Below are 25,282 nucleotides of genomic sequence, written 5' to 3' on the forward strand. Positions count from 1 at the left end.
AGGATACCAACACTTCAATACTGCAATCCCTATGCAGCGATACTCCCAAAGACAGGATACCAACACTTCAATACTGCAATCCCTATACAGCGATACTCCCAAATCAGGATACCAACAGCTTCAATACTGCAATCCCTATACAGCGATACTCCCAAAGACAGGATACCAACACTTCAATACTGCAATCCCTATACAGCGATACTCCCAAAGACAGGATACCAACACTTCAATACTGCAATCCCTATACAGCGATACTCCCAAATCAGGATACCAACAGCTTCAATACTGCAATCCCTATACAGCGATACTCCCAAAGACAGGATACCAACACTTCAATACTGCAATCCCTATGCAGCGATACTCCCAAAGACAGGATACCAACACTTCAATACTGCAATCCCTATACAGCGATACTCCCAAATCAGGATAACAACAGCTTCAATACTGCAATCCCTATACAGCGATACTCCCAAAGACAGGATACCAACACTTCAATACTGCAATCCCTATACAGCGATACTCCCAAAGACAGGATACCAACACTTCAATACTGCAATCCCTATGCAGCGATACTCCCAAATCAGGATAACAACAGCTTCAATACTGCAATCCCTATACAGCGATACTCCCAAAGACAGGATACCAACACTTCAATACTGCAATCCCTATGCAGCGATACTCCCAAAGACAGGATACCAACACTTCAATACTGCAATCCCTATACAGCGATACTCCCAAAGACAGGATACCAACACTTCAATACTGCAATCCCTATACAGCGATACTCCCAAATCAGGATACCAACAGCTTCAATACTGCAATCCCTATGCAGCGATACTCCCAAAGACAGGATACCAACAGTTTCAATACTGCAATCCCTATACAGCGATACTCCCAAAGACAGGATACCAACACTTCAATACTGCAATCCCTATGCAGCGATACTCACAAAGACAGGATACCAACACTTCAATACTGCAATCCCTATACAGCGATACTCCCAAATCAGGATAACAACAGCTTCAATACTGCAATCCCTATACAGCGATACTCCCAAATCAGGATACCAACAGCTTCAATACTGCAATCCCTATACAGCGATACTCCCAAAGACAGGATACCAACACTTCAATACTGCAATCCCTATACAGCGATACTCCCAAAGACAGGATACCAACACTTCAATACTGCAATCCCTATACAGCGATACTCCCAAAGACAGGATACCAACACTTCAATACTGCAATCCCTATACAGCGATACTCCCAAATCAGGATACCAACAGCTTCAATACTGCAATCCCTATACAGCGATACTCCCAAAGACAGGATACCAACACTTCAATACTGCAATCCCTATACAGCGATACTCCCAAAGACAGGATACCAACACTTCAATACTGCAATCCCTATACAGCGATACTCCCAAATCAGGATACCAACAGCTTCAATACTGCAATCCCTATGCAGCGATACTCCCAAATCAGGATAACAACAGCTTCAATACTGCAATCCCTATACAGCGATACTCCCAAAGACAGGATACCAACACTTCAATACTGCAATCCCTATACAGCGATACTCCCAAATCAGGATACCAACAGCTTCAATACTGCAATCCCTATACAGCGATACTCCCAAATCAGGATACCAACAGCTTCAATACTGCAATCCCTATACAGCGATACTCCCAAAGACAGGATACCAACACTTCAATACTACAATCCCAATACAGCGATACTCCCAAATCAGGATAACAACAGCTTCAATACTGCAATCCCTATACAGCGATACTCCCAAAGACAGGATACCAACACTTCAATACTGCAATCCCTATACAGCGATACTCCCAAAGACAGGATACCAACACTTCAATACTGCAATCCCTATAATGGTTAGCGTTACTGCCTCACAGTACTGAGGTCATGGGTTCGATTCCCACTACGGCCCTAACTGTGCGGAGTTTGTATATTCTCCCTGTGCTTGCGTGGGTTTCCTCCGGGTACTCCGGTTTCCTCCCACACTCCAAAAAATATACTGGTAGGTTAATTGGCTCTCCTCAAAAATTGACCATAGTGTGTATGTTTGTGAGCATGTGGTAGAAAATATAGATTGTAAGCTCCACTGGGGCAGGGACAGATGTGAATGGTAAGATATTCTCTGTAAAGCGCTGCGGAATATGTGTGCGCTATATAAATAACTGGTAATAAATAAAATAAATAATAACCAGGAATGGAAATATACCCCAATAAAACTATAATATTAATATAACAATAGCAATAGAACCATAACACACACATACAATAGGCTTAGGTTACAATTTGGCTCATTTGCATATTTTTAGTAGAATCCCCTTTTCTCTGGAATTTTGCTTTTATAGCCATGTATGCGATTCTGAGACACAAGCGATGCCAATATTCATGGAGCTCAGCGATTTTGTTCTACTGCTAAATAGTCGCACTCTGCATTCGTCCAGTGGTGTGCGCGCACAGAGTCGCAGAAACGATTGAGACGCGCAGTCACAGAAGTGTATTGGACATGTATTGGGTGTTCCTGCGCAGTGACTGGGCTGAACTGGTTGTGAACTCAGGAGCTTGATCACCTACATTGGAGGCCTTACTATAACAGAGATTGTGCTCCTAGCGTGGTGCTGGTACAAGTTTTGATGGAGCGACCGATGGTTACGGTTAAAGCGCACCAAACGGTATTTCCACGTCTAAAGATGTATAATGTCACACACGCTACACTAAAAGCAGATGCAGACATGGAAGTTGTGGCATCCGACTCAGAACTAGGCCCTATATGTCCAGGACAATCTGTCTCTTTTATAGGACAAATTAAATATTCCCCTCATCTACTCTGTTACTACTCATCAGTTGAGCCCATAATTGACATCTTTTCACAGAATTAGAGGGAAGTGGGTGTATGTATTACTTCTTCCTACGGCTGTAACCATGCCGGGGAACAGACATCTCTCATTTGCCATTCACTGCCCCTCAGGGCACATGGAGAACAGCAGAAGTGACGTCCCCTTGTGCTAACAGCTCAGGTTTCTTTACTCCTGTCACACTGGCAAAGTGGAATATTTTAACTAGTGTGACAATATCAATATTCCTGTGAAGTTTATTGAGAGACGTGTACGATACGAAATCAACTCTCTATTTCAATATTATACAATCCAGTGAAGACAGACTATGATGTGGTGATGCCACTCAGGGCCGTCTCTTCCATTGGGCTTTTGGGGCAGTTGCCCAAGGGCCTGAAACTTCAAGGGACCCTCCTGCCCCCTGCAGCCGCGGCCAGTTAGTAAATGTTTTTTTTTTTTAAAGCACTGTGTCTGATCCGCCAGCCGTCCCCCCACCCCGTGATTAGCAACCCCCCCCTTCCCCCGTGACGAGCTACCCCCCCCTTCCTCTGGTACGCAGCCGAGTAGGCCGCCACATAGTGGAGGGCGCCTTGGCTGCGACCATGCTGGCCGGCGCCGGCAGCAGTGTGTTTGTTTTAATTAGCAGCCAATGAGAGTCTGTCATACTCTCATTGGCTGCTGCGCCCACTGCCGAAGCCGGGCTGGAGCTCACTCATGAGCTCCATCTTCCGGCTCCCGCAGTGGGTGAAGGGAGAGACGTCAAGATGTCTCTCACATAATGCAGAGTGGGCCGGCCCGGGAGGACGAACGGAGGAGCGGATGGTGGCGGCGGGAGCAGAAGCAGGGATTATGGTAAGTGTTTATTTTTATTACGTGTCAACTGGGGGTGGACCACTACTAGGGGCAATGCAGTGGGGGGGGGACTACTACTAGGGGCACTACAAGGGGGGGGACCACCACTACTGGGGGCACTGCATCAGGGGACCACTACTGGGGGCACTGCATAGGGGGGGGGGCTCCACTGGGAGCAATACAATGGGGGAACTACTACTAAGGGCAATACAATGGGGGAACTACTACTAGGAGCCTACAAGGGGAGGGGACTACTACTAGGAGCACTACAAGGGGATGGGACTACTACTAGGAGCACTACAAGGGGGGACTACTACTAGGAACACTACAAGGGGGGACTAGCTACTAGGAGCACTACAAGGGGGACTACTACTAGGAGCACTACAAGGGGGACTACTACTAGGAGCACTACAAGGGGGGGACTACTACTAGGAGCACTACAAGGGAAGAGGACTACTACTAGGAGCACTACAAGGGGGGGTACTACTACTAGGAGCACTACAAGGGAAGAGGACTACTACTAGGAGCACTACAAGGGGAGGGGACTACTAGTAGGAGCACTACAAGGGGGGACTACTACTAGGAGCACTACAAGGGGAGGGGACTACTACTAGGAGCACTACAAGGGGGGACTACTACTAGGAGCACTACAAGGGGAGGGGACTACTACTAGGAGCACTACAAGGCGGGGACTACTACTAGGAGCACTACAAGGGGAGAGGACTACTACTAGGAGCACTACAAGGGGAGGGGACTACTACTAGGAGCACTACAAGGGGAGGGGACTACTAGTAGGAGCACTACAAGGGGGGGACTACTACTAGGAGCACTACAAGGGGAGGGGACTACTACTAGGAGCACTACAAGGGGAGAGGACTACTACTAGGAGCACTACAAGGGGGGGACTACTACTAGGAGCACTACAAGGGAAGAGGACTACTACTAGGAGCACTACAAGGGGGGGACTACTACTAGGAGCACTACAAGGGGAGGGGACTACTAGTAGGAGCACTACAAGGGGGGACTACTACTAGGAGCACTACAAGGGGAGGGGACTACTACTAGGAGCACTACAAGGGGAGAGGACTACTACTAGGAGCACTACAAGGGGGGACTACTACTAGGAGCACTACAAGGGAAGAGGACTACTACTAGGAGCACTACAAGGGGGGGGACTACTACTAGGAGCACTACAAGGAGAGGGGACTACTACTAGGAGCACTACAAGGGGGGGACTACTACTAGGAGCACTACAAGGGGGGGACTGCTACTAGGAGCACTATAAGGGGAGGGGACTACTACTAGGAGCACTACAAGGGGGGGGCTACTACTAGGGGCACTAGAAAGGGAGGGGACTACTACTAGGAGCACTACAAGGGGGGGACTACTACTAGGAGCACTACAAGGGGAGGGGACTACTACTAGGAGCACTACAAGGGGAGGGGACTACTACTATGGGCACTGCATGGGGGGGTGGACTACCACTGGGGGCACTGCATCTGGGGACCACTATAACTGGGGCCACTCTTTAAAGGGCACTGCATAAGGGGTACCACTATAGGGGGCATTGCAGGGGGGGGGACTATATAAGTTGTTTACTACTGGGGGCACAATGGGTGGGTAGGAGCCCCGGTGCATTGCCTTGCCCACACTGCTGTTAAGACTGCCCTGATGCCACTGCCTACGACCTACTGTATAAATCTAATTAAGTTTCACAGGTTTCTTGCAGGCTCGGTGGCCCATCATGAAATATAGAACCTTGTTTGACATTCAGGCATTGATTGGCTAATTCTTGTGGAACAGCTCCTATTGTAATCTGCGCGTCTATTGCACTTCTACGCTGCACATATCTGCCTGTCTGGACTTCGCTTCCTTTGCTAGGAGCACTACAAGGGGAGGGGACTACTAGTAGGAGCACTACAAGGGGGGACTACTACTAGGAGCACTACAAGGGGAGGGGACTACTACTAGGAGCACTACAAGGGGAGAGGACTACTACTAGGAGCACTACAAGGGAAGAGGACTACTACTAGGAGCACTACAAGGGAAGAGGACTACTACTAGGAGCACTACAAGGAGAGGGGACTACTACTAGGAGCACTACAAGGGGGGGACTACTACTAGGAGCACTACAAGGGGGGGACTACTACTAGGAGCACTACAAGGGGGGGACTGCTACTAGGAGCACTATAAGGGGAGGGGACTACTACTAGGAGCACTACAAGGGGGGGGCTACTACTAGGGGCACTAGAAAGGGAGGGGACTACTACTAGGAGCACTACAAGGGGGGGACTACTACTAGGAGCACTACAAGGGGAGGGGACTACTACTAGGAGCACTACAAGGGGAGGGGACTACTACTATGGGCACTGCATGGGGGGGGTGGACTACCACTGGGGGCACTGCATCTGGGGACCACTATAACTGGGGCCACTCTTTAAAGGGCACTGCATAAGGGGTACCACTATAGGGGGCATTGCAGGGGGGGGGACTATACAAGTTGTTTACTACTGGGGGCACAATGGGTGGGTAGGAGCCCCGGTGCATTGCCTTGCCCACACTGCTGTTAAGACTGCCCTGATGCCACTGCCTACGACCTACTGTATAAATCTAATTAAGTTTCACAGGTTTCTTGCAGGCTCGGTGGCCCATCATGAAATATAGAACCTTGTTTGGCATTCAGGCATTGATTGGCTAATTCTTGTGGAACAGCTCCTATTGTAATCTGCGCGTCTATTGCACTTCTACGCTGCACATATCTGCCTGTCTGGACTTCGCTTCCTTTGCTTCTGATGAGCCTTTGGACCCTATGACCTGTATATATGATGCATGTTTGCTTTATTTACACCTTGTGTGTTATGGAATCAGTAAGTATGAAGACCGACAGCAGCGAGGATCCCGACAGGGGATTTAGGCAAGTAAAACTAACTCTGTCCCCTTAACCCTCGCTTAGGGGTGCCCAACGCTAACCTTCCCCCCTAGTGCCTAACCCTAACCCTCCCTAAGTGCCTAATCCTCCCGTCCCCACAGCCTAAAACTGTCTCCCGGGGGGTGCCTATTCCTAAATCCCCCCTGGGAGCCCCTAACCTACCCCTCCCCCCCCGCAGCTGTCCGCGCCCGCCTTACCTTCATTCGGTATGCCGGGCGTCAAGCTCCCGACGGAGGGATAATGATAGGTGTCGGGATTTCGTCGCCTATCATTAGACCCCTGCCTGGGTTAGACAGGTGTCGGCATTTCAACCGTCGGCTTCCTGACTGCATCCCCTGCGTTACATGTGGACCTCTGTCACATTCAATTATTTTTTAACTAGTAATTAATAAATGTTACGTTTTAAGTAACAAGAGAAAATTAGTTTTCTTTTACTCCCACTAGTTCCTCTGACTATATTATCTCTAGGGAGAACCTCCAGCTCCTAATATCTGAATAGGTACATATTACATCTATCCTCTGTGCGCTACATAACGTGTGAGCGCCATGCGACTCTTGAGATTCTTTTCATGTGACTTTTTCCCATAAAATGCGTCTTAGTCGTCTGTCTCAGTCTCCGCACTAGTCTTCACAGGTGCTGCAGACGCTACATTGCGTCATGACAGCGTCACATCAGAGAGAGCTGGGCAAGTGTGGCGGTGAGGCCACTGTGGGACCAGTTTACTACCGGATGTCGCAAGGAGACATCATGCCGAATGCTTCCAAGAGCCGCAGAGGCAGTAATGTAATATTCCCATGCAATAGCAGAATAGCACACAGTCCTGCCCCCTGCTGATGGGGGCCCCTAGGCTGCAACCTATTCAGCCTTCCCCTAAATTGGGCCCTGAATGGAACTATACTTCCCTCAAACATGGCACAACAGGGTAATAACAGATATGGCAGATACAGGGCCGGCTCCGGGGCTAATAGCGCCCTATGTCGGCAGAGTGAGCTCCTTATCGCGCACACTCGAAATTGGGGGTATGGCCTAATTACCATAAACCATGCCTCCTTACATGACGTCATCTGAGTGGCGTGCCCGCAAGGCATGCCTCCAAATAACGTCAGGCTGGGGGGAGCCTCACCAGCTGGGCTTCCCCCAGCCCTCTCACGGCACTGAATGGATGCCGCGAGCACACGTGCAGCATCCATTCAGACTCCGGGTTCCCGGCACCGCCGCACAGCTGCAGCAGTGGGGGTCCCCAACCCCCCAATTTGACTACCTGCGGGCCAATTCGGCCCACGGGTGGAACAGCGGGACAGTACTGCCCCTCTGAAATCGGGATGCCGGGGAAGGGTGCGCCCTCTATGGGTGGCGTCCCTGTTCGACCGCTCAGGTCGAACACCCCTAGAGCCGGCCCTGGGCAGATACAGTAGATAACACCCGGCAGCGTGGTACGTCCAGCCACCTATTACACGTACAGTCACAGTGTACATCTCACCTATGAACGTATTCAGAGAAGGGTCCTTGGCGAGGCGACAGCCCTCCTGTACCAGAACAACTCTCTCCTCCACCTCTATCACCTCCTCATACAGCACCTCCGGCATCTGAATCTCCTGAAAATAAAAACCACAGACACAGTCTCCTGAAACTATCCTGCAGGCCATTTATACAGGATGTCATGAAGTTTACAAAATAATCTCATCATGTGGATTGGATCCCATACAAAGCTTGGGACAAATAAAATAATATTGTGTCATCATAAAAGGGTAGTGTGATACACAAATATATATTGTGTACTACTGAATCAGACAATGTATAGTCACAGTTACACGTCATCTGTGATAGAACGTATATTATATTTACGCTCGCCTGCCGCTGAGGTACACGCTGTATTACAGAATACAATGCAGGTAGGTGGCGAAGAACAGATTTGCGGAAACGTTTCCACGCTGTAACTCTACAGGATACTGAATCCATCTGAACCGGTTTCTAGATACAGATACAGGACACCTGGAATGCCTGGATTCTCTATAAGGCAGGAGGTGCAATGGGTGTACTGGGCCTGGATTTTTCAGGGCCGCACCTCCACCCTCTGAAGCCCCCGTTCTCCCTCCCCCCCACACACACACCGAGGCCTCTTGTGAGCATACACCAACCCAGAGGTAGCAGAGTGGGGGGCCTGGGAGGCTCCAGCATTAACACAGGACACCTATCCAAATGCTGCTATGGGGCCCGACAATGCACTGTTCAGCCCCTACTAGATTGCTTCTCTCCGGTAATTTGCAGCACCACCCCATAAAGCAGCAGCATAGTATCTTATGTTTCATTATGTACATGGACTTGCCAAGTCAAAGATCTTGGGTCGGGCCTGGTTCCCAATGTGGAGCAAATCCCTGAAGCCTTTCGTGATCAGCAGAGCGATCCTTTCCCCTTTCCGTTCCAGCAGGGCGTTGGTGGCCACAGTCGTCCCCATCCGAATCCATTCAATCCGTTTTGTTTCCAAAGAATGGTCCCGAGGAACAGCACAACCTGTCTCCTGTATGACAAGCAACAATTATTCTCCACATGTCACAGAACACTCTACATAACTCCTCCTCCCATCAGTCCACAGAACACTCTACATAACTCCTCCTCCCATCAGTCCACAGAACACTCTACATAACTCCTCCCATCAGTCCACATAACTCTACATAACTCCTCCTCCCATCAGTCTACATAACTCCTCCTCCCATCAATCCATAGACCACTCTACATAACTCCTCCTCCTGTCAATCCACAGAACACTCTATATAACTCCTCCTCCTGTCAATCCACAGAACACTCTGAATAACTCCTCCTCCCATCAGTCCACATAACTACATAACTCCTCCTCCCGTCAATCCACATAACTCTACATAACTCCTCCTCCCATCAGTCTAGATAACTCCTCCTCCCATCAGTCCACATAGCTCTACATAACTCCTCCTCCTATCAATCCACAGAACACTCTACATAACTCCTCCTTCCGCCAATCCACAGACCACTACATAACTTCTCCTCCCACCAATCCACAGACCACTCTACATAACTCCTCCTCCCATCAATCCACAGAACACTCTACATACTTAATTTACAGTCATTACATGTTTAGTGACTTTATCTAATTACACAATTTGAACATTTATAAGAACAGCCACAAACTAGGAACATATATATTATTCACTAAGAATAGCATCTAAGCCAGTGGTTTTATCTATTATTTATTAGCGTTTATTCCTGTAGTGTCAGCAGACTCTACCGTGCTTTACAATTGCAGGCTTAATATATGTATTGCAAACTATGGGGACGATTTATCCAAATGCAAAAACAATATCTCTAATAACTAGACCCCGATACGTGATAACTCAGGGGAGAGTACCTCTTTTCCTCCAAAAATCCGGGTCCGAACTGGGTTTTCAGACATGGTTCCAACCCAGGTCAGACCCCGTTTACACAGCACCATCAATCAGGGTTATTCTCAGGTCAGCCCCGTTCACACTGAACCCGGGTCTGCCCTGCTCAACTTGTGAGGTCATAAAAAGTGGGAGGTGACTGCTCCACAACCACCAATCAGCTCATTTTAGGCATGACCCAGGATAGCACCGTTTACACTGCACCATTACCCAGGTTCATCCTGGGTCCGACCCTGGTAGCTACCTGGGTTGGATTCGCGGGTCACTTGACCCGGGTTATTTTCAGGGACCCTTTCAGACTGAGCTACGACCCGGGTAGACCCAGCAATAACCTGGGTTTATCGCAGCAGTGTAAAAGGGGTATTACTGTAGCACCCAGAGAATGAGAGTCTATACATTGCACTGGATGGTTAATTAGGGGAAACAAATGGCAGTGTTGAGTGTCTCACCTCCTCTAGAATCCGCCGGATGCCCTCGGTGGGGGCGTCCTTGTAGTTTGCTGGGTCTTCAGACAGCAATTTCATCACACGAACCTTTCCCCCAGGACACCGGGCGAACACATCTGTGAATGTCCCACCGCGGTCTATGGCAAACTGGAACTTTTCTACGTCGCCCATTATTTGCCAGACGTCACCTACAGGGGAAAGGAGATCAGCACCTGTGTTACACGTAAGGAGTTACCATCAGAACAGGATTTTAGGCTCCTGCTTAAGTGATTTTTCATTTTTCTTTTCTATAAAGAGAGATCCATATTTTTTATTGATAGCAGATGATGAATTTTCAGACCTCTGTTATGGGAGCTCCATGAAGTCATAGGTGGGTAGGACGTAATGACGCAATATTGCGCCATAACCCCCTACGCAAATCGCTCCTTTCGGGAGGCCAGGAGACCTCACACTATTCCAGTCAATATTGGAGAATCAGCAAATATGGCAATAAGCAATAACAAAGATATCTGATGCAGCAACATTATAGTGACACAAACCGTGGCCAGTCTTTGTACCGCTCTGCAAGAACGTGGCGGCCACTGCACTGATGCTGTAGTTTAGCTAACAGTCATAGCTGGAGCTGCAGAACCTAGCGGCTATATCCCCGGAATCGTGCCAGGACCAGCAAATAGGAGTCTATTACATTTGGGCCGCAACGCCCAGCAGGCCCATCTATGGCAGTAGACACCATCCTGGGGAAAGGACCATCATGGAGCCTCCTCTGACTGACCACAGATACTCCCAGCACTATACATGTAGGTGACGCAGGCATCATCTGGGTACAATCATTCTAATGGTGTATCCTCTGCCCTCAGTAACTCACCTGCAAGACTTTCCTACTGATTGCAAAAGACTCCAGCAGTAATGTTGGTGTATGGAGTATGCCCCGACAGGATGGTGCTTGCTCACACACCTCACTCAGCAGATATCAGCCACATTCTCCTCACACAATCATTAACCCTTCTCCCCTGCGCGCTTGTGTTTCTAAATAACCAGGGTAAGATTTCATGGTTCAACTGAGACAATTCCACTCCGAGGTAGAAGATTCTGTGCTAGATCTCAGGGCACTCACCAGTCACAGTAACATGAGCCCCAGGGGCTTCTACAACATAGTACATTGGTTATATTATTATTATTACACATTTTATTGACTACTGAACGTTATTCTGCTCCGTATGTACAAAGAGTTCTTGAGGAATGTTTAGGAGGGGTGAAAAAGGTACATATGACTAATTATTCCTTCATTATTTAAAGTGTCCATTGCCTGCTTTCCCTGGCTAACACGGAGAGTGATGTAACCCCCCCCCCCCCCCCCCATTGGTGTTTACTGTACATTAATTTCCAAATATGAACATGCACAGCAGAGGTTTCTGGGAGCTGAGCTGGAATAGGACTTCGGTGGGCAAGGGGGGCCTCTTTTTGGTCTTAAATTAAGTGCGTGTGGCCATCATGCATGAGAGAGAGAGCTTTAAAATTAGGTAAGGCAGTCAGACACATTTCATGGCAAAAGGAATATTTAACATGTAACCAAATACACAGAGCATCCTAGTGACCACCATACAATACACAGAGCATCCTAGTGACCATCATACAATACACGGAGCATCCTAGTGACTGCCATACGACACACTGGGCAACTCATTGGCAGACATATACTACATTGAGCATCCCAGTGGTGCTACACAATACCGAGAGCATCTTAGTGCCTGTCATACAATACAGAGAACATCCCAGCGACACAATATAATCTCCTCATCACTAATGAACCCTTTCTCAAACATCATCATTAGCTCCTTCAGCCTCACCATAGCAACACCATCCACATAGCAACAAATTTGATCCATCTAGCCAACATTTATTTCATGCAGCTTGAACCAAAACGCATGGGACTTGGGTGTCTGCAAATGGATTTAAATGCGATTTACAGAACCGCAGCTTGATACATTCCTCCAAGAAGCAGCCTGCTAGGAAGTCATGGGTCTAGATGCTGAGTGTTGGCCTCAGTTTATAGGAATGTTCCCTTTCTATGCATTTTAAAACAAGTTGTCATATTGTGCAAATGCTCCACACTTGTACCACTTTTGCTAAAGAACAGGTAAGTTGTGATCAGGATGTATCAAGTTAAATGTGTGACCAAGATGAATCAAAAAGGTATGTGACAATGTTTATTATTCAATTCAGACTACACAGCAGCTCATGTAACACACACAGGCACTGATTCAGAGCCGCTCGCTGCCGAAGGTAGCTCGCATGTCTGAAGGGCATTTTTTTTTGACCGGCCTCCTGGCTGCTCGCTAATCTGTGGGTGACCACCCACAGCTTTAGCGAGCGGCTAGGTGATGGTCGCGATGGTCCCGACCATCGGGCTTGCGACGAGACCCTTGTGGTAGGGTCTCGTCCGCCACAATAGAGCCGGAAGCTCACTACTGACATCACTCGTGATGTCAGTAGGGCCGCCCCCAAATGGCAGGCGTTCATTCGGGAACGCCACCGTTCGGCAAGCCACCCCCCCGACCCGCCTACAAAACGGGGCGAGCTGTCGATCAACATCGACAGCCGCCCCATTTGTAGCGAACCCCGGAGCGAGTGAATTTCTCCAAGCAGCGCAGCTCACGTCATAATGGCGGCTGGGCCAATCAGTTCTCCCACACCGCCGCTGACAGCCCCCCTGGAGCACCTGATCCTGGTGCTCCTCCCAGCTGATGGAAAACACCTGGTCTGGGGGATCATGAAATGGTTTTCCAGGTAAAGCCGCCAAGGGCACCCTATAACATCACTGTTCCTTTATCCAATTATGGCGCACTGTCCATCCCACCCGTGCAGTTGTAGTGGCTGCCGTGTTCTGTAATGAACAGGGGGGCGGGGTCCCGTGGTCGCATGCGATATCGTGTGATTGGCCGTGCTGCGCGTCCAATCACACGATATCGCATGTGAGGCTGTACATATTAATGAAGGACGGAACAGTGATCGTTCCATCGCTCATTAAATCTGTGTACCGGCAATCATGTGATGTCCAGGGTGAAGGAAAGTCGCAGTGGAACATCGGCACGGTTGCCGGTCGTTCAGGCGTGTACCCACCCTTAGTTTACAGTTCAGCTGAGTTTCCTAACTCACTAGTAGTCACTAAACATCTAGGTTTTACTATAATATTCTAATTTTCACCACTAGTTATTTGATGCCTTAATAAACTTTCTTTCCAAAAAAAAAAATCTTTGATACAAGATTACTTTCCACCATTAGACACTATTGCAGAAGACGACGTAGAAATATCACAAATATCTGGAGCGTATGGATGTTGTCTATAGAGCAGACTAGTAAATAGCAGGTAAAACTCATAGGGGTCTATTTATCATTACAGCCCGAATGGATTCCCTATTATCCTGATCTTTTCTGGGCTAATAGATCAATACACGATCGCCAGGACATATGAGTGGTGCTCGGCAGCGTGGCAGTACTGGCTGGCAGCGGTAAGACTACTCTTATCATGCCAATGTATGGAGCCTACTAATGAAGGTGCGGGCAGCCACGTAATGCCCCAGCAGCCACCCACCAGATGTTACTGCTCAGGAGAAGCCATGTTGTTCATAGGAGCTCATTCAGACCCGCTCGCAAGATGCGATCGCTCGCTGGCAAAAAGGGGAAGGATATTTAAATTAAGCCCTCGCAGTGGACGCCCACTATGTTTTAGCGATCTACGGCAAAGTGCGCTCGCAAGTGTCTAAAGACGCCCCCTTGCCACTCGCAACACACGTCATCACCGGGAAATGAAGGATTAATCGGGACCATCGTGAGCCATCGGAGCTGCTCGCAGCCCTTGGGGTTGCCTTAACCTGCCGCAAGCATAGCGATCAGTGCGGGCTGAAATTAATGCAGGTGACGTGTACAATGACGGTACTTTGCTAATTATGCACGCACTTTAAACAGCGTTTTGGTGGCCTGAAACGCCTGCGTTCGCACATCCACTCCCCCGTTCACAAGCACCTTCCTCTGTTTCCACCCACAAACGGCGCTATCTGTCACTCAAAGCAGCGACCTGAAAGTGGCTTACATGCAACCAAAATCAGATCGCAAAGACTGGCTTGCGCAAGCGCACTGCGAATTATACACATGCGCAAATGGCTGAAAATCGCTCTGAGTGAGCGATCGCGCCTTAGCGAGCATGTCTGAATCAGGTCCATAGTCCCGACATACACTCCCTCGGCCTCCTGAGTCCTGACAGAGTTGTCCCGCCCACTTCCTGACTTCAGTGTAGCCCCACCCCCAGATGTAAAATTACACGAATCATGGCTTTAACAGCGGGGAGCGGGTCCACGATGATGTGTTCATGGCACCACTCCCCCCCCACCACCAATTGGCCACAGGAAAAAATAAATAAAAGCAAATTACAGGGAATAATAAATAGACTCCATTGTAAATGTATAATCCTGCCCTTTAAAATCTTTAATTATCATCTCTAGTAGATGAATAGGAATTTATTAACACACACACACACACACATATATATATATATATATACATACACAGAAATGTACAGTTAGTGTTAGTTTACCATATGTAAATCATATTAATAAGCATTGTTTATTTTATATACATTTTCCAGTTTTGTACACAGAGAGCCACAATAAACACGGATCCTATGTATGAATGAGATTAGTTTGGTCTGAATTTCATGCGTTACCTCTGTGTCATTTTACTAGAAGTACTTTATTCTGTGACTGGAGTATTAATGCTGCAATCTCTCTGATCCCCAGCCCAATGGCCTCTCATTGGTCCTAGGAGGTGACAAGTATCTGGCTTATTACAGCGGTTTGCATTAGAGAAGCAGAATAATCAGTAGATGGCAGGTGTACAATGTGAGTGTGTGCTGGGATTCTCTGTATGTAATATGGTCACCGGTCTGCAAAGTCCTGATCAGAAGGTACTGGCACCAGCCTTGTACATGGTGGAGAGACCAGAGAGAGAATACCTCCCATCCGTCCCGATTTCAGTGGGACAGCCCCGATTATTAGGCACCGCCCGTTATCTCTCCCACTGGCATAGTTTCCCCCGGGCGATCTACAAGCCCTCAGTACAGGTCTGTCCTGATGAGGAGAAAGCTGCAATTGCAAAAGATGGCATCAACCATCTTTTACCTACTGTACCCAAGATGGACTACTGTGCTTGTACTGGGAGCCCACTGATCCGAGGGGCACAATGTACTCTGGGGGTGGGATGTACTAAAGTGAAAAATGATGTAAAACCCCTGAAAATGCTGTTTTCGGGGGGTTTACTGCATTTTCCATATGTACCCTGGTGGGTAACGCCATCTTCAGGTGGCATTACCCAAAAGAGGCCTATGTGCTTCTTATCGGGGCGCCAACTCATGAGAGGTATCAGATCGGATTCCTCCCATCACCCCCCCCCCCGCAACCAGCGGCCTGCATGTGCAGAAGGACTTCGGGCATCAGATCGTCTAGTGTGTACCGGCCGCCTGTTATGTCGGCCCATCGGCAGGGGGGTCGGCAGTTGCATCGCTGGGTACACCCGTCTTTTTAATGTGTACCCAGCTTAAGATACAACAATTCGTCAAACACAAATTAGAACAGACTGAACCTGAAATCCACAAAGGAAAACAGCGCTACCTGCAACAACTTATATCTATATACTATATCTTGAAAGCTTGTTTCTTTTGGTGGACAATAATGATGTCATCGCAATTGCACTTAGGAGATCGCACTTCGGACATAACATGCGCATGTCTCCGCAAATCAAAATGAAAGAAGGGGAAAACAACTCTTTAATTCTGCCCTACCTCCTCCTACACTATGAAACACTCACCCCCTGCAACAGTCTCGCATACACCCAGCTGCCCTCTGCACCCAGACCACCCCTGGCTGTGTGCCCATCATTGCCCGAGTTCAGTTTTCCTCTCCTGCCCTATTCATCTGTCTCTTTCCCCCATCTCTGTCTGTCCTCCTGCTCCATCGGGGAAAAGACTGGACCAATGGTTCTCTGAGCGGCTTGACACCCCCTGGCCATACAGTCACGATCAGACCGCGTGCAGTCCCCGCGCCACACAGTAATAGCATCGGGTAAGAGACGCTCAATAACACAACAGTAAACATACAGCAGAGAGCCCACAGCCCGGGCATCGCTGAGCATTCCCAACTACAAATGCAATGTGTGAAGACCATGATAAAGTGGGTCGGTCTAGCATGTGAGAAGCACCCACTAAAGTATTTACTATTAGGATAGCGGCACAGTCCCATAATAGCTGCATCTTTAGCTGGATGTATTTAGAGGCTATAATGTAACAGACAAAAATTAAATTGCAACTACTTTATTTTGTACATCTTTCATGTAAATAACACATAAATACAATCTATTTTCTGTCATAGAGATAGATGAATGAAGGACTTAAGTTTGACATAACATCAGGTCATCTTATACCCACACATTCCGCAGCACATATCCTAACCCCCTGCTCCTTCCTCCCTATCTACCCCATCTGTGTCACCCCTGTCTGTCTGCCCCTCCCCTTTAGAATGTAAGCTCTCACGAGCAGGGCCCTCGTCCCTCACCTGCTTCTCCTTCCCCTACTTATACTATCATGTACTCCTAAAGCTGCATACATACACAACGATTTTTTTTAACGATAATAGTTTAAAAAAATCGTTCACTTTCTGAGTCAAACAATGAACGATAATCGTTCATGCGCGTTGACGTTTGTAGTTTGTAGTTCAGTCAGAATTGTCAACTCAACGATTTTCAGTAAGGGAATATGCAAAAATCGTTTGTAGTTCAAAAAAATCGTTCATTACACTTTAAAAAATCTGACAGAACATCATTCATAAAATCGTTCATAAAATCGTTGGTAACAAAATCGTTGTGTGTGTGTGTATGCTACTTAACTCCCCAATTGGCACCTAACACCTGGTTGCTGTGGCCCTGCTGCTTGTGTTATGCATCTATGTGTATAAACCATGTCCTTGTCCTGCATTGTTTTGTACTGTTAATATCGTTTTTTCTTGTGTGCTCATTTATGTACTGTGTAAGGCGTTGCGGAACCTTTGTGGCGCCATATAAATAAAGGATAATAATAAAGCATCAGATTGACCTCAAAAAAGTAAAACCGGTTACCATCGTCACCCCTTTGCCATTCCGGTATAATGATTGTGGGGCAGTTTTCCTAGATCTCCTAACATCTATCACTACCTCCTTGGTTCTCCTGCCATTTAATGACAGGTCCTTTCCCTCTCCCCATCTCAGACTGGACTCATCCCCGCTGGTAGTCAGGGCCACTACTGTATTGTCTTCTGCAAATGTTACTCTGAGGTGTACAAAGAATACAAAAAGGGGCTTAAAACACACCCCGGAGGGACTGCTGCACTTACTATAAGCCCAAATGAGAACGCAGTTCCCAACTTAACCCACTGCGGAACATCTAACAACCAGTAACACATGGGCACTCTATAACCAGTACCCTGAAGCTTGGCAATTAGCCCAGCAGGTACAACGGCGCGGGAGGCAGGACTGTCATCTACAAATGGGAACCTTGCGCAGGAATCCCTGTTCTCTAGATGTGACGGAGAACTTTGCGGAGAACGTAAGAACAGCATCCTTGGTGCATCTAATTGCTCTATATGCAAACTGATGGCAGTCAGTGCCCGCCGGAACGCCATTCTTACAGTGCCCCAAAATCATTCTCTCAAAACACTTTATAACTAACGGCGTAAGATCAATGAGATGGTAATTGTTTAGACCAAATACTGATGACGTTTAGGAACAGGTACGATCGTGGTAGATTTAAAACATCTACATTATACCCTGAGCTAATGAAGAATAAGAAATCCTAGTAATAATTTCCCGCTAACTGGTCAGCGCCCTCATGCAACGCCCTCCCCAGGATCCAATCAGGACCCGGGGACTTTCTCACATTTGTTGTGCGCAAACATTTATTAAATTCATCTACAGATAGGCCACCGACCCCTATAGGAACAATTATTAACCTTATACTCCCCTGATCCACAATGGAGATCTGCACGGAGACCATCCCCAGAGTCATCCTTTATCAGGGCTTTGCTCTGACCCGTCAGCATCCTCACCATCCCGTACCCAACCCGTCAGAGACACCGCTGCTTGCCTGCAGTGTCACTCCTCTGCCGGGGAGGAATTCCAATCCCGACATAAGGTAGTCAGACCAAGCTTTGTTATAAAGTCATTGGGATAACACACTTTTACCCTATCAGGGACTTTCCCTTAACATAAAAAAGCTCCCAGCTGGACAATGTAGTGCACCGATCCCCATGGCTGGGTGCACAGGAGACACACGGATTCCCTGGCTACAATACAATACAGCCTTCTATGAACTGTGCCTATCATTGAATTTGGAAACCAGTCACACAGAGTCATAGCAACACCACCTCAAGGACTGTCATGTCTGGCACGTTGCTGGCATAGCGCCTCTTTTTTTTTTAGTATAATCTGCATCATTGCATAACTCCCAACTGTCCCGTATTCAGCGGGACATTGCCGTTTTTCTGGGACTGTCCCACCCGCAGGCCGCAGTGTCCCGCGGTGGGGGGGGGGGTAGTTGGGGAGAGCACATACCGCTGCTCTGTGGGTGTGCAGAAGGTGAACAGATGCCGTGTGCATGCACATGGCCTTTGTTCACCAGTGTAGGGAGAGTCTGGGGGCTGCCCAGCATCTCGGAGAGTGCTGGGCATGCCCCTTATAGTGACAATAACTTTCACATAAAGCCCCGCCCCCTTTTTGGGCACGCACGCAAAGTGTCCTTCCTACGGCGCGCAAAGTGTCCTTCCTCGTCATGGACAAAAGTTGGGAGGTATATAATTGTCCCTTTGCTGTCATTATCGGTCACTTGTGCTACATCTGTATTTGTTGGGAGTAAAAAAAATTACATGCACCCTACACACACACACACACACACAATTAAATACTTAGGGGTAAATTTACTAAAGTGAGAGTTTTTAGAAGTGGAGTTGTTGCCCATAGCAACCAATCAGATTCTAGCTATTACCTTCTAGAATGTGATTGGTTGCTATGGGCAACATCTACCCTTTAGAGGCACAAATCCTCTCACTACTGTAGAGGCAGTGCTGTAACTAACACTTTTACTTGTGTCACTATGGAGTGAACTGCACATGCACAGAAGTCTCTGGCAGTCATTTGTACGTTTAGTCCCCGCAAAGGATGTCCAGTCCTAGTAAACTTTGCTAGGTGATTGTTTCCAGTCTATCTTATACCGGATAGCTGCGCATCCTCTAAACGTTGACTCACTGCGATCCTTTCTCTTACTAATCTCAATTCAAACTTTTAGTTTCCATTCATACTACTCTCCTGCTACATCCCTGTGTTACGGATAATGTCCGCAAGCGAAGCAGAGCCCTGGACAGAATTAGACTACGCTCCTGCTGTACCCACTGTTACCACTATTGCCTGCAAGTGCCTCCTGTGCAGCAATTGTCTATACCTGGTGCAATCCGCTATTGTACTATACATCTGGCGAAGCTGATCCTGTCTTGGATACACAGTCTACTTGCTACATAACATCTACAGCTACTGTACATAGCTCATTTCATCTCTTGCCGTCAGGTTACTTTTTCAAACATCCTAATTTAGGTAGCGTCACTGCCATACCCACGTGACGTACACTATACACCGCCATCATCACAAATAGCGACCAATGGTTAGGCCAGGTTTTCTGGCTCCAAAACAGCAAAGCTTATAAAAACTTAGTGTCCTCCCGATCACTGCGAGTTACATCCTGGGCGCACATTCTCCAAACATTCCTCTGGAGAATCCTTCAAGGATACATAAACTGCAGCTTCTACATCATTTTATGGGGAAAAAGAAGCTTGATAAATAGGCCCCCATAATATCTATAGCACATGGTCCCAACAGGTCGTATCTTCAGGATAGGTGGGATAATTACCCAGATAGATGATCTCACCTGTACTTGATTAAAGATATCCAGAAAACATGAGATGTCGGGGGTCCCTGAGGACTGGAACTGAGAACCTCTGATCTATGGTATGCCCTAATTCTGTCAGTAAATACTGTGGCTACATCCTATTCCTAGGGAATTACCTGCCCTCCGGGACAGAACACTGTACAAAGTCAGAGACTGGTTCCTTCTGATACAAATCAAGGACAGAAAATCCCAGAAAACACTGAGCCACTGATAGGAACAGTCAATGCAGCCCTTTGTAATCGCTCACGGTTATGTGCATTATACCAGAGCTGTTACTATGTGCATTATACCAGAGCTGTTACTATGTGCATTATACCAGAGCTGTTACTATGTGCATTATACCAGAGCTGTTACTATGTGCATTATACCAGAGCTGTTACTATGTGCATTATACCAGAGCTGTTATTATGTGCATTATACCAGAGCTGTTACTATGTGCATTATACCAGAGCCTGGCACATGAGTAATGCAGACAGGAACACACAGCTTCATAGCCTGACGATATGACACCCAGGTGTGCAGGTATATTCAGGGAAGAGTATAACCAGGTGAGATATGTTACCTGCAGTGTGTATACTGAATATTCAGTGTAATCCAGATTGCAAAGTCAACTCTGATGCACTCAGTATGCACCGTCTGTAATACACAGATGTCAGCCTGTGCTCCTCTCCTGCACACAGAACAGTCAGTATATCCCCAGATGTCAGCCTGTGCTCCTCTCCTGCACACAGAACAGTCAGTATATCCCCAGATGTCAGCCTGTGCTCCTCTCCTGCACACAGAACAGTCAGTATATCCCCAGATGTCACCCTGTGCTCCTCTCCTGCACAAAGAACATTCAGTATATCCCCAGATGTCAGCCTGTACTCCTCTCCTGCACACAGAACAGTCACTATATCCCCAGATGTCAGCCTGTGCTCCTCTCCTGCACACAGAACAGTCACTATATCCCCAGATGTCAGCCTGTGCTCCTCTCCTGCACACAGTCACTATATCCCCAGATGTCAGCCTGTGCTCCTCTCCTGCACACAGAACAGTCACTATATCCCAGATGTCAGCCTGTGCTCCTCTCCTGCACACAGAACAGTCACTATATCCCCAGATGTCACCCTGTGCTCCTCTCCTGCACACAGAACATTCAGTATATCCCCAGATGTCACCCTGTGCTCCTCTCCTGCACACAAAACAGTCAGTATATCCCCAGATGTCACCCTGTGCTCCTCTCCTGCACACAGAACAGTCACTATATCCCCAGATGTCAGCCTGTACTCCTCTCCTGCACACAGTCACTATATCCCCAGATGTCAGCCTGTGCTCCTCTCCTGCACACAGAACAGTCACTATATCCCAGATGTCAGCCTGTGCTCCTCTCCTGCACACAGAACAGTCACTATATCCCCAGATGTCACCCTGTGCTCCTCTCCTGCACACAGAACATTCAGTATATCCCCAGATGTCACCCTGTGCTCCTCTCCTGCACACAAAACAGTCAGTATATCCCCAGATGTCACCCTGTGCTCCTCTCCTGCACACAGAACAGTCACTATATCCCCAGATGTCAGCCTGTACTCCTCTCCTGCACACAGAACAGTCAGTATATCCCCAGATGTCAGCCTGTACTCCTCTCCAGCACACAGAACAGTCACTATATCCCCAGATGTCAGCCTGTGCTCCTCTCCTGCACACAGAACAGTCACTATATCCCCAGATGTCAGCCTGTGCTCCTCTCCTGCACACAGAACAGTCACTATATCCCCAGATGTCAGCCTGTACTCCTCTCCTGCACACAGAACAGTCACTATATCCCCAGATGTCAACCTGTGCTCCCCTCCTGCACACAGTCACTAAATCCCCAGATGTCAGCCTGTGCTCCTCTCCTGCACACAGAACAGTCACTATATCCCCAGATGTCAGCCTGTACTCCTCTCCTGCACACAGAACAGTCAGTATATCCCCAGATGTCAGCCTGTACTCCTCTCCTGCACACAGAACAGTCAGTATATCCCCAGATGTCAGCCTTTACTCCTCTCCAGCACACAGAACAGTCACTATATCCCCAGATGTCAGCCTGTGCTCCTCTCCTGCACACAGAACAGTCACTATATCCCCAGATGTCAGCCTGTGCTCCTCTCCTGCACACAGAACAGTCACTATATCCCCAGATGTCAGCCTGTACTCCTCTCCTGCACACAGAACAGTCACTATATCCCCAGATGTCAACCTGTGCTCCCCTCCTGCACACAGTCACTAAATCCCCAGATGTCAGCCTGTGCTCCTCTCCTGCACACAGAACAGTCAGTATATCCCCAGATGTCAGCCTGTACTCCTCTCCTGCACACAGAATGGTCACTAAATCCCCAGATGTCAGCCTGTGCTCCTCTCCTGCACACAGAACAGTCAGTATATCCCCAGATGTCAGCCTGTGCTCCTCTCCTGCACACAGAACAGTCAGTATATCCCCAGATGTCAGCCTGTGCTCCTCTCCTGCACACAGAACATTCAGTAAATCCCCAGATGTCAGCCTGTGCTCCACTCCTGCACACAGAACAGTCAGTATATCCCCAGATGTCAGCCTGTGCTCCTCTCCTGCACACAGTCAGTATATCCCCAGATGTCACCCTGTGCTCCTCTTCGGCGCACAGAACAGTCACTATATCCCCAGATGTCACCCTGTGCTCCTCTCCTGCACACAGAACAGTCAGTATATCCCCAGATGTCAGCCTGTACTCCTCTCCTGCACACAGAACAGTCAGTATATCCCCAGATGTCACCCTGTGCTCCTCTCCTGCACACAGAACAGTCAGTATATCCCCAGATGTCAGCCTGTGCTCCACTCCTGCACACAGAACAGTCAGTATATCCACAGATGTCAGCCTGTGCTCCTCTCCTGCACACAGAACAGTCACTATATCCCCAGATGTCAGCCTGTGCTCCTCTCCTGCACACAGTCACTATATCCCCAGATGTCAGCCTGTGCTCCTCTCCTGCACACAGCGCGGTCAGTATATCTCTAGATGTCAGCCTGTGCTCCTCTCCTGCACACAGAACAGTCACTATATCCCCAGATGTCAGCCTGTGCTCCTCTCCTGCACACAGTCACTATATCCCCAGATGTCAGCCTGTGCTCCTCTCCTGCACACAGAGCAGTCAGTATATCCCCAGATGTCACCCTGTGCTCCACTCCTGCACACAGACCAGTCAGTATATCCCCAGATGTCAGCCTGTGCTCCTCTCCTGCACACAGAACAGTCACTATATCCCCAGATGTCAGCCTGTGCTCCTCTCCTGCACACAGAACAGTCAGTATATCCCCAGATGTCAGCCTGTGCTCCTCTCCTGCACACAGAACAGTCACTATATCCCCAGATGTCAGCCTGTGCTCTCTCCTGCACACAGTCACTATATCCCCAGATGTCAGCCTGTGCTCCTATCCTGCACACAGAACAGTCAGTATATCCCCAGATGTCAGCCTGTGCTCCTCTCCTGCACACAGAACATTCAGTATATTCCCAGATGTCAGCCTGTACACCTCTCCTGCACACAGAACATTCACTATATCCCCAGATGTCAGCCTGTGCTCCTCTCCTGCACACAGAACAGTCACTATATCCCCAGATGTCAGCCTGTGCTCCTCTCCTGCACACAGTCACTATATCCCCAGATGTCAGCCTGTGCTCCTCTCCTGCACACAGAACAGTCACTATATCCCCAGATGTCAGCCTGTGCTCCTCTCCTGCACACAGAACATTCAGTATATCCCCAGATGTCAGCCTGTACTCCTCTCCTGCACACAGAACAGTCACTATATCCCCAGATGTCAGCCTGTGCTCCTCTCCTGCACACAGAACAGTCACTATATTCCCAGATGTCAGCCTGTGCTCCTCTCCTGCACACAGAACAGTCACTATATCCCCAGATGTCAGCCTGTACTCCTCTCCTGCACACAGAACAGTCACTATATCCCCAGATGTCAACCTGTGCTCCCCTCCTGCACACAGTCACTAAATCCCCAGATGTCAGCCTGTGCTCCTCTCCTGCACACAGAACAGTCAGTATATCCCCAGATGTAAGCCTGTACTCCTCTCCTGCACACAGAACAGTCACTATATCCCCAGATGTCAGCCTGTGCTCCTCTCCTGCACACAGAGCAGTCACTATATCCCCAGATGTCAGCCTGTGTTCCTCTCCTGCACACAGAACAGTCACTATATCCCAGATGTCAGCCTGTGCTCCCCTCCTGCACACAGAACAGTCAGTATATCCCCAGATGTCAGCCTGTACTCTCTCCTGCACACAGAACAGTCACTATATCCCCAGATGTCAGCCTGTGCTCCTCTCCTGCACACAGAACAGTCAGTATATCCCCAGATGTCAGCCTGTGCTCCTCTCCTGCACACAGAACAGTCAGTATATCCCCAGATGTCAGCCTGTGCTCCTCTCCTGCACACAGAACAGTCACTATATCCCCAGATCTCAGCCTGTACTCCTCTCCTGCGCACAGAACAGTCAGTATATCCCCAGATGTCAGCCTGTACTCCGCTCCTGCGCACAGAACAGTCAGTAAATCCCCAGATGTCAGCCTGTGCTCCTCTCCTGCACACAGAACAGTCAGTATATCCCCAGATGTCAGCCTGTTCTCCTCTCCTGCACACAGAACAGTCAGTATATCCCCAGATGTCAGCCTGTGCTCCTCTCCTGCACACAGAACAGTCAGTATATCCCCAGATGTCAGTCTGTGCTCCTCTCCTGCACACAGAACAG

The 25,282-nt window shown here is 48.4% G+C and overlaps 1 protein-coding gene across 3 annotated transcripts in view; it reads right to left on the reverse strand.

Annotated features, from left to right (window-relative positions):
• Nucleotides 1-25,282, reverse strand: part of OPLAH (5-oxoprolinase, ATP-hydrolysing) — a 120,736-nt gene that overhangs the window by 74,744 nt on the left and 20,710 nt on the right. For 2 of the 3 annotated variants that reach the window (XM_088457193.1, XM_088457191.1), the window contains exons 2-4: nucleotides 10,510-10,694; nucleotides 8,974-9,165; nucleotides 8,128-8,242 (exon numbers count right to left, since the gene is read on the reverse strand). In XM_088457193.1, the coding sequence (XP_088313319.1) occupies nucleotides 8,128-8,242; nucleotides 8,974-9,165; nucleotides 10,510-10,677 (475 nt within the window). In that variant the 5' untranslated portion in view covers nucleotides 10,678-10,694. Of the gene's footprint in view, nucleotides 1-8,127; nucleotides 8,243-8,973; nucleotides 9,166-10,509; nucleotides 10,695-20,500; nucleotides 20,613-25,282 lie in introns of those variants that run through there. The other variant, XM_088457192.1, reaches the window with a different exon arrangement.

Source organism: Taudactylus pleione, unplaced genomic scaffold, assembly GCF_031769625.1.
Source record: "Taudactylus pleione unplaced genomic scaffold, aTauple2 ptg000744l, whole genome shotgun sequence".
In the NCBI taxonomy this organism is placed as follows: Eukaryota; Metazoa; Chordata; class Amphibia; order Anura; family Myobatrachidae; genus Taudactylus; species Taudactylus pleione.